Source organism: Meles meles, chromosome X (genome assembly GCF_922984935.1).
Source record: "Meles meles chromosome X, mMelMel3.1 paternal haplotype, whole genome shotgun sequence".
In the NCBI taxonomy this organism is placed as follows: Eukaryota; Metazoa; Chordata; class Mammalia; order Carnivora; family Mustelidae; genus Meles; species Meles meles.
In genome coordinates this window covers 72,034,457-72,047,568 of record NC_060087.1, presented here as the reverse complement: position 1 = coordinate 72,047,568, position 13,112 = coordinate 72,034,457, and the positions used below count along the sequence as shown (strand labels likewise).

At 36.2% G+C, this 13,112-nt stretch overlaps 1 protein-coding gene across 3 annotated transcripts in view; it reads right to left on the bottom strand.

Moving 5' to 3' along the window:
* The window catches only part of APOOL (apolipoprotein O like), a 125,917-nt gene that overhangs the window by 70,960 nt on the left and 41,845 nt on the right, over positions 1-13,112 (bottom strand). For all 3 annotated transcript variants that reach the window (XM_045995386.1, XM_045995388.1, XM_045995387.1), the window contains one exon: positions 6,845-6,949. In XM_045995386.1, the coding sequence (XP_045851342.1) occupies positions 6,845-6,949 (105 nt within the window). The remainder of the gene's footprint in view (positions 1-6,844; positions 6,950-13,112) is intronic.

Sequence of the window (13,112 nt, the reverse complement as noted above, 5' to 3'; positions counted from 1 at the left end):
ACTAGGACAAATTACCTCCAAATTTGTATATAGCCATAAAAGACTTCAAATAGCCAAAGCAATCTTTTTTTTTAAAGAGATTTATTTATTTCAGAGAGAGGGAGTAAGAAAGAGAGAGAGAGAGAGACAGAGAGAGAATCCTAAGCAGACGCCCCACTGAACATGGAGCCTAATGTGGGGCTTGATCTCATTACCCTGAGATCACAACCTGAGCCAAAACCAAGAGTCAGCTGCTTAACAGACTGCCACCCAGGCACCCCTTGCTGAAGAATCTTAAGAAAAAAAAACAAAGCTTGAGGTATTATGCTGTCAGATTTCAAGATACAAGACTAGAGGAATCTAAACAATATAATACTGGCACAAAAGTGACACAAAGATCAACAGAAAAGAATACAGAGCCTAGAAACAAATGCACATTTACACAATAAATTAATCTATGGCAAAGGAGGCAAGAATATATAATGGAGGAAAGACAGTTTTTTTCAACAAATGGTGCTCGGAAAACTGGATGGTTACAAGCAAAACAATGAAGTGGGACCTCTTTCTTTCACAGTACACACACACACACGAAAACTCAAAACGGATTAAAGACCTAAATGTGATACCTGAAAACATAAAACTCCTAGAAGAAAATAAGGTAACCTACTAAATGGAAGAAGATATTTTCAAATGATATATCTGATAAGGGGTTAATATCTAGAACATATAAAGAACTTATACAACTCAGCACCAAAAAAGCAAGCAACCCAATTAAAAATGGCCAGAAAACCTGAAAAGAAGACATACAGATGGCCAATGAACAGATGAAAAGATGCTGAACATCACTCATCATCAAGGAAATGCAAAGAAAAATGTGGTATGATTTCACACCTGTTAGAATGGCTAAAATCAAACAGACTAGAAATAATAAGTGTTGGTGAGGACATGGAGAAAAGGGAACCCTCATGCATTACTGGTGGCAGTGTAAATTGGTACAGCCCCTGTGGAAAACAATATGGAGGTTCCTCAAAAAATTAAAAATAGAACAACTACATGATCCAGCAAATCCAGTTCTGGGTATTTATCCAAAGGAAACAAAAACACTAATTCAAAAAGATATATGCAATCCTATGTTTACTGTAGCAATATTTACAATAGGAAAGATATGGAAGCAACCAACATGTCCATCAACTGAAGAATGAATAAATAAGATATAAATAAGATGTGAGATACACACACACACGTACAGAATTGTTGAATCACTACACTGTATACCTGAAACTATTTTACCATTGTATGTTAATTATACTTGAACAACAACAACAAAAAAGAAATAAAAATGCCAACAATCCAACGAAAGCAAGATCAATCTCACTTACAACCAAAATGCAAACCAACCAACTAACAAAAAGAAGCACAGAGTAGAATACTGGTTACCAGAGATGGGTGGAGGAGGAAATGTGGAGGTGATGGCTTAAGAGTAAAAAGTTTCAATTAAAGAGTAAGTTCTAGAAATACAATGTACAAAATGGTGACTACAGTTAATAATACTGTGTTGTAGAATTGAAATTTGCTAAGAGCATAGATCTTAAGTGTTTACAACCCCCACACATACACAGAAGAAAATGTTAACTATGCGAGGTGACATATTAATTAGCTTGATTGTGGTGATAATTTTATAATGTAATACATAGGTCTAAACCTCATGTTGTATACCTTGAATATATTCAACTCCTATTTGTCAGTTATAAAGCTGGAAAAAAGAACTTCAACTGTACTCTGAGAATTTTGTCTTCACTGAGGGAAGAACATTCTTACTATGGATTAGAAGCTGTGGGCTGGGGTGCCTGGGTGGCTCAGTGGTTTAAGCCGCTGCCTTCGGCTCAGGCCATGATCTCAGGGTCCTGGGATCAAGCCCCGCATCGGGCTCTCTGCTCGGCAGGGAGCCTGCTTCCCTCTCACTCTCTCTGCCTGCTTCTCTGCCTACTTAAAAAAAAAAAAAAAAAAAAAAAAAAGAAGCTGTGGGCTGAAATGGCACTTATTGTACAAATAAAACTTATACTCTCTTAGAAATTACAATTAGATTAAGTAAGCTATAAAACCATATAAAACCACATTTAAATTAAACTGAACCAAAGTAACTAGAACTCTCAAATCAATATTTCTTCTGTTTTTGTTGTTGTTATTTTGGGGGGTTTTCTTTGTTTGGGTCAAAACAAGCAAATAACAGTGAGACAAACTTGTATCACAGAAATATTTTAAAAAGAAACATGCAATGATGCCTATGGCTGATTGTATACACACAGTACAAATGCACCATTTTACATATAATACTGCAAATTTCATTATTTAAAAAAATAACCCCGGGGTGCTTGGGTGGCTCAGTTAAGAGGCTGCCTTGGGCTGAGGTCATGGTCTCAGGGTGCTGGGATCAAGCCCTCAGTCAGGCTCCTTGCTCAGCAGCAAGCCTGCTTCTCCCTCTCCCTCTGCCTGCTGCTCCTTCTACTTGTGCTCTCTCTCTATGTCTCTCACTCTCTCTCTCTGTCAAATAAATAAAATATTTAAAAAATGATAACCCCATGGCTCTGCAAATTTTTCTAACAGATTTAATTATATTTACTAGATGGTACTTAATAAGGTAGAAATGTACTGAAACTTTTAAAAGATGTTTAACAAGAAGAGCTGAACTATAAAAGGATTTTCTGAGTTAACCACAAGTTTACTAGAAGATTCCATTAACCAGAATACCTCATTCACAGTGTTTTGGTTTAATACAGGCTTTATTTTAAGTAAATTTAAAAGGAGGCAAAACTCACTTTACAGAGTACACAATGTTACCCATAACAACCCAATAAAGTTACCCAGAAATGTTGCATGCAATCACATTTTCATTCCTTCATAAATTTAAGTTCCTCAAAAATTGGATCCCATCTTTGGGAATATTCCCCAACACTTAGCTGGCCACCAGTTTTGTTTAATAAGTAATTCAATTAAATTCTATTTAAAATGTATTGTGGAACACAATAAATACCAAGGAATTCTGTGTATTCTATAATATAGTAAAAAATACAAATTTTTTAAATTTGTATGGAATCAGAAGAGACCCCGAATTGCTAAGGAAATGTTGAAAAACAAAAACAAAACTGGCAGCATCACATTACCTGATTTCAAGCTTTACTACAAAGCTGTGATCACCAAGACAGCGTGGTACTGGCATAAAAACAGACACATAGACCAGTGGAACAGAGTGGAGAGCCCAGATATGGACCCTCAACTCTATGGTCAAATAATCTTCGACAAAACAGGAAAAAATATACAATGGAAAAGAGACAGTCTCTTCAATAAATGGTGCTGGGAAAACTGGACAGCTATATGTAGAAGAATGAAACTTGACCATTCTCTTACACCATACACAAAGGCAAACTCGAAATGGATAAAAGACCTCAACGTGAGACAGGAATCCATCAGAATCCTAGAGGAGAACAGAGGCAGTAACCTCTTCAATATCAGCCACAGCGACTTCTTTCAAGATATGTCTCCAAAGGCCAAGGAAACAAAAGCAAAAATGAACTTTTGGGACTTCATCAAGATCAAAAGCTTCTGCACAGCAAAGGAAACAGTCAACAAACCAAAGAAGCAACCCACAGAATGGGAGAAGATATTTGCAAATGACAGTACAGACAAAAGGTTGATATCCAGGATCTATAAAGAACTTCTCAAACTCAACACACACAAAACAGATAATCATATCGAAAAATGGGCAGAAGATATGAACAGACACTTCTCCAATGAAGACATACAAATGGCTATCAGACACATGAAAAAATGCTCATCATCACTAGCTACCAGGGAGATTCAAATTAAAACCACATTGAGATATCACCTTTCACCAGTTAGAATGGCCAAAATTAGCAAGACAGGAAACAATGTGAGTTGGAGAGGTTGTGGAGAAAGGGGAACCTTCTTACACTGTTGGTGGGAATGCAAGTTGGTGCAGCCACTCTGGAGAACAGTGTGGAGATTCCTCAAGAAATTAAAAATAGAGCTTCCCTATGACCCTGCAATTGCACTGCTGGGTATTTACCCCAAAGATACAGATGTTGTGAAAAGAAGAGCCATCTGTACCCCAATGTTTACAGCAGCAATGGCCACGGTCGCCAAACTGTGAAAAGAACCAAGATGCCCTTCAATGGACGAATGGATAAGGAAGATGTGGTCCATATACACAATGGAGTGTTATGCCTCCATCAGAAAGGATGAATACCCAACTTTTGTAGCAACATGGACGGGACTGGAAGAGATTATGCTGAGCAAAATAAGTCAAGCAGAGAAATCAAGTATCATATGGTTTCACTTATTTGTGGAGCATAACAAAAAACATGGAGGACATAGGAGATGGAGAGGAGAAGGGAGTTGAGGGAAATTGGAAGGGGAGGTGAACCATGAGAGACTATGGACTCTGAAAAACCACCTGAGGTTTTGAAGGGGCAGGAGGGTGGGAGGTTGGGGAACCAGGTGGTGGGTAATAGGGAGGGCACATATTGCATGGAGCACTGGGTGTGGTGCAAAAACAATGAATAATGTTATGCTGAAAATAAACAAATAAAAAAAAAAAAACACAATGAGATACCACCTTACATCTGTCATTATGGCTATTATCAAAAAGATAAGAAGTAACAAATGTTAGCAAGGATACAGAGGAAAGGGAACCCTCGTGTGCGCTGTTGGTGGGAATAGAAACTGGTGCAGCCAGTGTGAAAAACAGTGTGGAGCTTCCTCAAAAATTTAAAAAATAGAGCTATGCTATGCCCCAGCAATTCCACTTATAGGTATGTAATCAAAGGAAATTAAAACCCTCACTCAAAAAGAAAAAAAAAAAAAGAATACAAATTTTTAAATTCAGAAATATGTAAGTTTAGCTATTTGGGACAAACAGATTTTCAGGAATATCCAGATTTTTAGCTCCACAAAGATGAGAGTGTCAAGGTAAGCTTAAAATCATCACCTCTCTAAGATTAATAAAAAGGAGAAAGAAAACTGCGTATTAGCAAGTATGTAGGAAAGTGACTATCGTAGAGTGCTAAAGAAAATTAAAAAAAACTTTACCTGGTGCTTATACAGTGCCTCATACACATACAAGAGGAATTCAGGAAACAGTTTTGTTAAATGAATACTACCTTTATGCATGTCAGTTTGGCAACGGTATTGATATTTTTTATGCCTTCTGACATAACATTTCCATTTCTAGATGTTCATTATAAGGAAAGAGTTATAAATGTATGTAAAGATTTATGTACAAGGTGTTTCAACAAAACACTGATTACAGTAACAAAATAACGGGAATTACACTAAATTTCCAAAAAATTATGGAAATTGTACATTTGATAATGGTACATTCATACAACTACATATTTATCCCACCATTAAGAATTCTCTTTAATGTCACCTGAATAGTCAGCGGTGGAGTCAGGATTCAGATTCAGACTTACATAAATTTCTCTAAGAATGCAGATAAACCTTAGGGGTGACTTCAGGCTGGAAAAGATAAAAATTACAATGGTGAAAAGGGCACCGGAAGGAGGGACTGCTGGTAGGAATGCAGTCTCTGTAGGTGGTATGAGTTTGGCTGGCGACCAGGTCCTCAGAAGACCATGGGGAACCAGGTTTCTGGGTTCCTGGAGGAAGAGGAGGAAGATGAGTTCTACCAGATGACTTATGGGGGTTTCACAGAGGGATTGGGAAATAATGAGTATCAAGGGCACCGGTCAGACACAGAGGATTAGGTGGACTCTGACTTTGACATCCATGAAGGGGATGAACCATCCAGTGACAGAGAAGCAGGAGAACCAAGTGCTGAGTAGTCATCAAAGCATTAAGGAGCCTCTCAAGATCTTGAGACCTCAAAAAGTCAGCATTCCAGCTTGTAGCACTCAGAAGGTTAAAGGTTAAAGAGGCATAATTGTACCTGTAATGGAGTCCAAAAAAAAGTCCATATACATAAGTACCAGCTGGAAAAATACATAGCTTATCAGGGGCCCATATAATGAGGTTTAATTAATTTTAGAGAACTCCAAGTTAACTATGTCATGGTCAAAAGCTGATTATAAGCAAGGCTGATTTTAAGGATACTCAAAACAAACATAGACATAAAAATGAATGTAATCTCAGCCAGTATTGACAGAAATACATTATCTAGAATAAGAGAAGTCAGAATCTGACTCTATCCAGGGATGGAATTTTTCTGCACGGTAGCAATGCCAAGAGAAACAAGGCCAAAGGGTAGAACTTACTATGAAATAGGTTTGTGTTTGACATAGGGAAGTACCTTAAGTTGAATGAGAGCTGCCTGAAAATGGATGGATTGCCTTAGGTTCCTCTATCCAGAGTTTTATTGTTATAGAAGATAAATGGCCACTTTAGTGTGCCTATCACAGAGGGGACTACAGTACCATACAGAAGGCTGAACTAGAAAATATTTAAGGTCACTTTCAAAGCTGAGATCTTAATGAATTTCTTAAACTAAGGTTTTCAAATATCAGGTATACTTGTATAAATTTGTTAAGGAAAAAAAAATCAGACTGCTTTTAAGTACTAAGATCCTGTAGTACTACTAATTGATTATTCACTAAGAAAAATCACTATTTATTTTATTGGAGTTAGAATTTTAGATGTTTGATTTACATATAAAAAATACAGTGTTTATTTTGACATACCCTAAAATTATTTCTTTCACTTGTAATATGGGCTGAACAAATACTTCAAATACATTTTTGATGAATAGAGATAACTCAAAAATAAAAACAATCATGGCTTTTGCATCATATTTATGTTATACAAAATCCACAAACTTTTGTAGGCAAATTACCTGCTCTGGTTTTACTAGCTGCTTTTTGTATTCTTCTTCTTTAGCTGCAAGCACGGTTATAGATGCACATATAAGACCTGCAGGTACAGTTGTCAGCTTTCCCATCTGAGAAAGATAAATCAAAAATATATATTTAATTAAAAAGATTATCATCCTCCATTTCCTGATACATTTTGGGGGTATCCAAGCAACATGATGGGTTTTATTTAAAGTATTAAAAACTCAAGCACTCCAAACTGCTGCATGTATTTTTAGAGTATAATTCCTAAAATTCTCTCATCATCCTAGATAGCAGAGTATTATTTTTTATTAGTTAACTGTCTACTTTATATGGAATATACCAATAAAATAATTACCAAGAAGAAGTGAATACAAAATTTGAGGGATGCAGTAGGATAGATCATAGTATTCACTTAGTACACAAATACATGTCAGACCATGGACTCAAGTGCTTAGGTTATACATAAACAAAACAAAGATGACATTCTAGTGGAGCACAGACAGGCAATAAACACAATAAATAAATTATATGTTACAAATTGATAAACGCTATGGAGAAAGCAAAAAATAAGGGTAATCTGGAGTACTGGATGATTCAAGTTGTACCCTGAAATATAATTTATACTGATATTATTCATAAAGACAATTTCCTTCCATTACAAATCCTTTGTTCCTAACTTTCCAAAACATTCCTTCTTACATATCTCATGCTTAATCTGAAGCCAAAGTGAACTCTGTTTTGGATGTAACCTGATTTGAATTAAGAATGCAGGAAAGGGGCACCAGAGTGGCAGAGTCAGCTAAGCTACAAGTCTTGGTTTTGGCTCAGGTTGTGATCTCAGGGTTGAGACCAAGCCCTGCATCGGGCTCTGTGCTGAGCATGGAGTCTACCTGTGATTCTCTCTCCCTCTGCCCCTCCTGTTCATGCTCTCTCTCTCTCTCCCGATCTCTAAATTAATAAATATTTAAACAAAAAATAATGCAGGAAAATCACTGGCTCTAAGAACAAAGTGTTCCAGTGTCATTCAGGTATCAAAATATTCCCCAAAGATTACCCATTCAAGGCCAAATGAAAAGCTTTCTAGGGAACAAATATTTTAAGACCTTGATTCTTTACATAGGAAAGGAGGCTTGCTGAAATCCGACAAAGGACATCCAGAGGAAAGAGGTCTCTTTGGCATACACATAAGTAAAATTATACAAGAACTGGAAGAAATACTAGTCAAAGGACTCTAAACATTCTCTGATGACAGCGATAGTGCCTATACTTCATTCCTGACACATTTTCAATATTTTCTGAGCAGAATAAGAGAAGCTAGAGACACTAGTTAGGCTATTTCCTGTTTAAACCAGTCATAACTGATTTAGACTGAGACTTCAGACAGGGTAAATGAAGACTCACTTCTGTCTTTTTTTTTTTTTTAAGATTTTATTTATTTATTTATTTGACAGAGATCACAAGCAGGCAGAGAGGTAGGCAGAGAGAGGGGTAAGTAGGCTCCCCGCTGAGCAGAGAGCCCGATGCGGGGCTGGATCCCAGGACCCCAGGATCATGACCTGAGCTGAAAGCAGAGGCTTTAACCCACTGAGCCATCCAGGTGCCCCTAAAGACTCAATTCTAATAAAAATTTTGTTCACTGTTATTTTCCCTTCAAGCCTCCCTCTGATAGATATATCAGTATCACAGAATAATTTATCTAGGCCTGCCTTCCCAAAGACATCACATTTGATTTCCTTATACTTGTTATTCACTAATGAAATAAGATTTCTATACCATACCTTTGTCATTTCTCAATAAAGAAATATTAAAGCTAATGCCATCAAGAACGTTCTCCCATGCACCTGAGATATTTTGTTAATATATCTCTGAAGTGATTAAAGAATGTAAATTCTCACATTTAAAAGCCATTTTAAAAACAGCTGATTAGATCTTTCTTATTCCTTAGATACAAAAAAACACTGTTGAAGTACGCTAATAGCTAAAAAAAATTTATTACCCTAATCTCAGTGTACACTAATCTTACTTCACATAATACTATAATAATATATATACTATAAAATAAATTCATAGGTATTGCTTGATATTTATGATCCAGTGCTCCAGAGTCTAGATTAACTGAACTAGTGACCTAAAAGTTAACATATTTTGAAAAATGGCTACATAAATTCGCTACATTTTCTAATCAGTAGAGTAGGGCCCATCCACCTTTAATGAATGAGGTAGTGTGGCATAATGGCAAAAACATTAGCTTAGGAGTTACACAGACCTGGTTTTGAATCCAGTTGTGGAACTGTCTAAATCTGGGCAAGTAACTTAAGCTCTTAGAGTTACGCTGCACAATATGGTAAGTATTAGCTACTTGTGGTTATTTTAATTTAAATAAAAAATAAACCTTAAAATTTATTTCCTTAGTTACATTAGCTCCATTTCAAGTGCTCAACAGTTTACTGTAGAACACAGATACATAGTAATTCCATCAGCATACTGTAATCAGTATACACTAATTCTCAACAGTATACTGTAGAGCACAGATACACAGTAATTCCATCATTGAAGAAAATCCTACTGGACAGTGCTACCTTAGAGTCTCAGATTATATATCTGAAAAAAACATGAAAATGCCATCCTTTTATATGGTTATCATGAAGATTAAATACATAATTATATAAAAATGGCTTGTACTTGGTAAATGGACAAGTAATTTTAGCTCCCCAGTCTTTCCTTGCTGAATAAAGATGTTAAGTGGCTGGACTTACTCCTCATATTTCTTCTCAGATGTATGGGATGTTAATGAGGCTCTGGTTGAGATCCATAATATCAATAAAACACAACATACCTGATGTCTCCAAACAGAAAAGGCCAAGATTTTGATCAAAAGAAAACAGGTACATTGGCATCCTCAGCCTTTTTCAAACACAGGTTATACTGAGGAAGAAGGGATTCCCTACCCAAAGAGAGGCAGCTGATTGCATAACATGAAAATTTTAGAATAGGAATTGGCAAATTACAGCTCTGGGCTAAATCCGACCTGGTGTCTGAGCTAAAAATGTCTTCTTCCTTTCTTTCTTTTTACATTTTTTAAAGATTTTATTTATTTGCCAGAGAGAGTGAGAGCACACGAGCACAAGCAGGGGGAGTGGCAGGCAAAGGGAGAGGCAGGCCCCCTGCTGAGCAAGGAGCCCAATGTGGGACTTGATCCCAAGACCACCTGGGCCAAAGGCAGACACCTAACCAACTGAGCCACCCAGGTGTCCTGTTTTCTTTCTTCTTTTTGTTTTTAATAAAGAATTATGAAAACAAAAATAAAAAAGAAGAAAATGTGACCTTATGTTTTATAGAGTCTAACAAATTTGCCATCTAAACTTTTACAGAAAAAAAGTCAACTCCTGATTTAGAAAATTAAATAAGATATTCAAAAAAATATATCAGAGCTTCATGTACTATACAAACTTATAGTCTCATAAGGCCATTAATTAAATAGCATTAAAACTTAGCAAAGGCAATCCTACTTTTCATAAGATAAGACCATGCATTAAAATTATTTAAAACTTTAGAATAATGACTTGTCAATTCAAAATTATTTTTTTAAAGATTCCATTTCTTTATTTGACAGAGAGAGAGATCACAAGTAGGCAGAGAAGGGGGAAGCAGGCTCCCCACCGAGCAGAGAGCCCAATGTAGGGCTCGATCCCAGGACCCTGGGATCATGACCTGAGCTGAAGGCAGAGGCTTTAACCCACTGAGCCATCCAGGTGCCCTGTCAATTCAAAATTATTAATGACTTGTTTAAAATCAATAAAAGAGAGAAACTGGCTTCTTCCAAAAGTTAACAGGTCCTAGAACAGAATTCTATCATACAAAGATTTACAAAAACCAACACTAAAGAAGATCATCAGATTAATTCCCACAAAAGACTCATCCTTTCCAAGCACTTCTTTAATCAAAATACAGTTGATTCCCATTATTTGCAGTAGCTGCATTCCATAAAATAGCTGTGAAAAGTGATTTAGGGAATACTGAAACACTGCTCCTAGGGAAAATAAGGGGTAATTTCTTGCAATCTTCTGGTTACATTTTTATCAACTGACCAATATATAACCTTGATTCATATGTGTTTCTGCTTAAAAACACCTTATTTAATATATAGTTAATTCACTGACATTAAACTTATGGTCAACAGCACTATAACTCATGCCTAAGCCAAGTATATTGAACACAAATATTTTCTCTGTAAGGTCATCACATATTTCTTGCACTTAAAAGTACTAGATGGCACTTGTGTACTATGCATGGGAGCCATTTTAAGTAGCACCACCAGAAAAAGAGAAAAACATGTAGGACTAATTAGATCACAGTTGGGATAATTAGGGGACTCCAAATCAAAAGTAGAATGAGATATCACCTCACACTTGTCAGAATGGGTAAGTGCCTTATCTGTCTTCACTTGGGAACAGAAAATATGGATTATTTTCTACTTCACTAACAGAATTAAAATGTAAAGTTTTCTTTATAAGAATTTTTGTTACCTATTTTGTAATAAAGACTATATATTTATTAGTCTAACATAAAGTCAGTCCTAATGATTAGTTCTGCTTTAGAGATCATCATGTAGCAAAGGATTTTTTGTATTAAACAAGAATCCTGTGTGTTTTAGCCAACTGATGAATTACTAAACCCTGCATCTGAAACTAATAATGTACTATATGTTGGCTAATTGAATTTAAATTTGAAGAAAGAAAAAAAAGGAAATCAAGAGTCCTATGATAAGTACAAAATTTTTAAATTTAAAGATTAAAAGAGGTACCTGGGTGGCTCAGTTGGTTAAGCATCCAACTCTTGATTTCAGCTCAGGTCATGGGTCCTGGGATCGTACCCCAAGCCAGGCTCCAAGCTAAGCAGGGAGTCTGCTTCTCTCCCTTTCTCTCTCTCACTGTCCCTCCCCCCTGCTCACATACTCTTGCTTTTTCTACCTCTAAAATAAGTAAATCTTGACAAAAATTTAAAGATAAAAGGTAAGCCCTGAAAACTAAATGGAAAATGAAATAAACAATGCAGAGGCAATGATCACAGAGAGGAACAATTCACAGTGATTAGAACCAAGTTAATTGATTGTCCATCCCTAATGGGTAATATAACCAAAGGCCAGAAGGAACAGCAAAAAATACAAATGCAAAAACAACAACAAAAATCTTAAAACTGCTTTTAATAATGTATTTAATATATTTCTAATAATCACACTATTGGAGGCAGTGTTAATATTTTATAATGAAACTGTTGTGTTTATTGTTTTGCCAAATAAAAGAAAGTACATTGGCATTTGAAAGACTGAGATTTTTGTATGCGAAAAGACAGATGAAATTAAAGCAAAATCTTCTAGTTCTCAATTTAAATAGAAATTATCAGTTAGTTATACTACATTACTATGATACAGGAGATATAGACAATGAAACACATTAAAATACACCATGGGAATTCATTAAGAAAATTGAGGAATTCAGACACGCCTGGGTGGCTCGGTGGGTTGAAGCCTCTGCCTTCGGCTCGGGTCATGGTCCCAGGGTCCTGGGATGGAGCCCCGCATTGAGCTCTTTGCTCTGCAGGGAGCCTGTCCCCGCCACCCCCCCACCTGCCTCTCTGCCTGCTTATGATCTCCGTCTGTCAAATAAATAAATAAGATCTTTAAAAAAAAAAAAAGAAAACTGAGGAATTCAGAAATTCTAAAGGGAAAAGGACATGACCTGATGTCCTCAATAAATAAACACAAAATGGAGGCAGAGACTTACGAGACTTAAAATCAATAAATTCAAACATATAGATACCGTTTGGAATGAGAATTTAAAAATGAACTTTAAAAAGTTATGACACATTCAGGGACTATTTTTAATATATGTGCTGCTGAAGCAAGGATGTATTATTTTTTAAATGTACTCTTTAATAACTGTCACATGTTTCACCCATTGCCCACCCACTTCCCCTCAGGAGGTTTTCCATAGTTAATAGTCTGTCTTTTTTTCCTTTCTTCATTTGTTTTGCTTCTTAAAGGCTACATATGAGTGACATCAAACAGTACTTGTCTTTTTCTGACTTATTTCACTTAGCATTACACATATTAGCTTCATCCATATTTGGAACTGGTAAGATTTCATTCTTTTCCAGAGCTGAACAACATCCCATTGTGTGTGTGTATAAAAGCCTATACACACACACACACACACACACACTTTCTTTATCCATTAATATACTGATGGGCATTTGGCATTTGTGCTG